Source organism: Propithecus coquereli, unplaced genomic scaffold, assembly GCF_000956105.1.
Source record: "Propithecus coquereli isolate 6110/MARCELLA unplaced genomic scaffold, Pcoq_1.0 Scaffold50, whole genome shotgun sequence".
NCBI lineage: Eukaryota > Metazoa > Chordata > Mammalia > Primates > Indriidae > Propithecus > Propithecus coquereli.
In genome coordinates, this window is record NW_012150841.1 from 401,857 (window position 1) to 405,273 (window position 3,417).

At 33.1% G+C, this 3,417-nt stretch overlaps 1 protein-coding gene across 1 annotated transcript in view; it reads right to left on the reverse strand.

Moving 5' to 3' along the window:
• PTPRQ (protein tyrosine phosphatase, receptor type, Q) overlaps nt 1–1,013 on the reverse strand; it is a 303,100-nt gene extending 302,087 nt beyond the window's left edge. Inside the window, exons 1-2 of the mRNA XM_012656309.1 lie at nt 960–1,013; nt 494–605 (exon numbers count right to left, since the gene is read on the reverse strand). Coding sequence (XP_012511763.1) covers nt 494–605; nt 960–1,013 — 166 coding nt within the window. The remainder of the gene's footprint in view (nt 1–493; nt 606–959) is intronic.
• Between the last annotated feature and the right edge of the window lie 2,404 nt (nt 1,014–3,417).

Below are 3,417 nucleotides of genomic sequence, written 5' to 3' on the forward strand. Positions count from 1 at the left end.
AAAGATTAAATACTTTAGGGAATACCAAAAACATTCTTTTATAAGAATGTAAAATATGAAATGCTACTACATACTACATGCCAAATATACTTTTGATGCCAAGTCATTTTTAAAAGAAACTTGCTTAATGCAAGACTTACAAAAACTAAGAAAACAAGAAACAGTCTTGCAAGCTGAATAATCCTTCCTGAGCAAATGTAGTAAATTTATTTTCATGGTTCTGTATTAAATGTTACCATTAACAGTCTCTCTGATCCATTTTAAAAACAAGATAGAGGAATTATCTTTGCACTTTGAAAGTAAAAGAAGCTAAAGAACCAGTAGAACTCAAGTTCTAAACAGATCACTTTCTCAAGTTTCCATTTTGTTTTAATTATTCTACACTGTTCTCATGCATATAATGTACATATTGCCAATATAACTATTTCCATCCAATAGAATCATAATGACTCCAAATGCCTTATTTAAAAAGTAATTTAATACATATACTCACTGGTTACATTCGTTGTCACTGTTCTACTAATAGGTGAACTATATGTTGCAGCAGAAATTGAAGAGATTGTAACTTCGTACCTAGTACCAGGAACAGCTTTGGAAACCTCAACCTAGAGCACCAAAAACAAATAATTGTATTTAAATTCTTCCTGGAAAGCAAGAAAACTAAAATAACAAATCTATCACTAACAAAAAAAAATAACATTTTGCTATATAACTCCGCACTGTTTAAAATATCACAATGTTTCCTTATTATTGTAAAATATAACTTTGTTATATCATATAGCTATCTACCAAATAACTTACGAAATAAATAATAATTTACAAAACATACTGCACTATCAAAGCCTAAATCAGTACTTCTATTTATCCTAGTTCACTGTCACAAGTAATATCTATTTGAATCTTAAGAAATCTACAGCCCATTGCTTAGCCCTTGTTTTTAAAGAGTATATGTGAAATACCTGTGTCTCTGAAGTCCCAATAAAAAGTAAAAGAAAAACGATAAGAAATTCCATCATTATTACATTTTTCAGGCAGTAGAATCACATTGATGGTTCTAGAGAGAAATGTTGCCTGCATTAATGATTTAAAGACAGATCCTCCTGGCAAGTACACAATTAATGAGCCTGGATTACTCAATAGCTCTGCCCTTTCTTTGTTAAACTATTCATGAACCCTTGGATGGCTGGCTGTAGGTTCAGGGTAAACTTAAAAAAAAAAAGCATAGATGTTGCTAAGGTAACAGTCCACTGATGCTGAAACTTAAACTCATCAATTTGACATTAACGTTTTTGTCTTCATCTTACGGTCTTAAAAACCCTCCAAGGAATAAGTTTTCATGGTGGATGAATTTAATAAAGAATTTTCTTATTAAGACCAAATATAAATACAAGTAGGCTCAGCAAGTACGATAATGAAAACTATACCTGATATTCTCCACCTCCAAGATCTTTGATAGTAACAAAGCCACTGTCAGGAACAAGATCCACATGATACCCTTCTACATGCCCAGAGGACAGGCTCCAGTGTAGACAGAAGGAATGAGCAGAAATATTGAAGGCTTTAAGTTTCCCAGGTTTTTCTGGTTCTGATATTGAAAAATAGAGGTTTAAAATAGTCATTCTCACAAAGTTTCAAAGAAAAAAATGAAAATCAATAGTCTATGGACCAAGTTTCAAAATAATCATATTGCCAGAAAGCATTGAGTCCTTTAAATGATCTCCAACTATACGTGGGTGTTAGGCATGTAGATCTTTAACAATACCTAGTTTTTAAGTATAATTATCAAAAATCATGTGTCAATTTAAGTATCTGTTTCTGGGATATTCCTTATTTACTAAAATCTGTTGGTTGGTGAGATTGTTTTTGAAAACATATGCTCTAATTTGAAAAATTAAATCATGTTAAAACAAAGTAAGTATAAACTATTTATCTAATTACCTAGATATTTACCAAAGAGAAGATAACGGAAGAAAGTATAACCAAAATCTACAAATTTTTAAAGGATGAGCATTCATGATAAATATTTGGTTAGGTGTTTCTCTAAAAGAAAAACATAAATTTTCATGTTGGAAATGAAGTAGGATAGTATTAAAATAAGCACCAATTGTTCCTGGCCTTTTCAACTATATTTTTCTACCTTTGCTTCCACTTTTTCCAAAATTTTGTTTATGCTGACTGTACCTCCTTGAAGGGAATTTTCCACATAAAGTTCTTCTGATTGGTTGCCAGTGAGTCAGGTTTGCACTCTGCCTTATCTTTAGAGCAAATTCCAGACAAACAATATAGGGGAGGAAGAGAGATTATGAAGTCAAGCATGTAAAAAACATACCTGATACAGACCCAATCTTAACACCGTTTCCAAAAAAAAGGAGTCCGGAATTAATCATTGAACTCTATTTATCATGTTAAAACCTCACTATCAGAGACGCTTTGACAATGGATATAATAAAAAATAAAAAGTACATTTTATAACAAAACTGATAGGGCAAATTGCATAAAATAGAAATCTTAATATAATAGGTCAATTTGTCAATATTGGGGAGGGATTTTTTAAAATACTTTCTCTTTATCTCCTTTGAAAATTTCCTTTGACAGTTCAACCAACTACTACTCACACTTACTGATTTTATGTGAGGGCTAATACTATGTCTTCAGGGATCCCAGAAAGTAACTAATATCTATGAAGTCTTAGGCAAGAAACTCATAAAGACCTGAGATGAGACTTTGGAAGGAAAAGGAAGATGTGAGAAGTGAAGGGCTGATTGGATGGACGGTGGTGATATGGGATGAGGTTTCCCAGACTGTGAATTAAGTTTACACTTCGAGCGACTCTTGGCTGGGAATGAAATGTGTCTCACCGAGAGGAGGAAGAATATATTGGTCTGGTAATTTGCCAATCTGATCAAGAGGGAAGGCCTGGAATCTTCATGAGAGTTTGGTAAAGACCTTTCCAAATAGCAGGATGGACGGGATTCCTGAAAATGGAAAGAATTTGGAGGAACTGAGGAAAGCCAGCCTGGGTTTCTGGGATCAAGTAAGAAAGAGGAACAGTCTGATGATCATGTAGGCCATATTATAGATTTTAGATTTTTTTTTCCTAAATGCCATAGGAAGCCATTGAAGAATTTTAAGCAAGAAAAGAATCTGACTTTTTTTTGTGTGTAAAAATATCACTCTGGAATATGACATATGAATTGCAGAGAGGTAAAAATAGCAACGGGAAGCTAATTAGTGGGAAATAGTGGTAGTCTGGGAAGAGAAGGGGAAGGCCTGCCCTAGAAAAAGGTAGAGGAGATGAAGCAATGCTTAAATCATTATGTGAGATTGCAGCTTTCTGGTTATGAGCTGAAAGATTCAATTAACTGAAAATAGACTCTATAATCAATACATGATTCCCTCTCCATGGTATTTAACTCT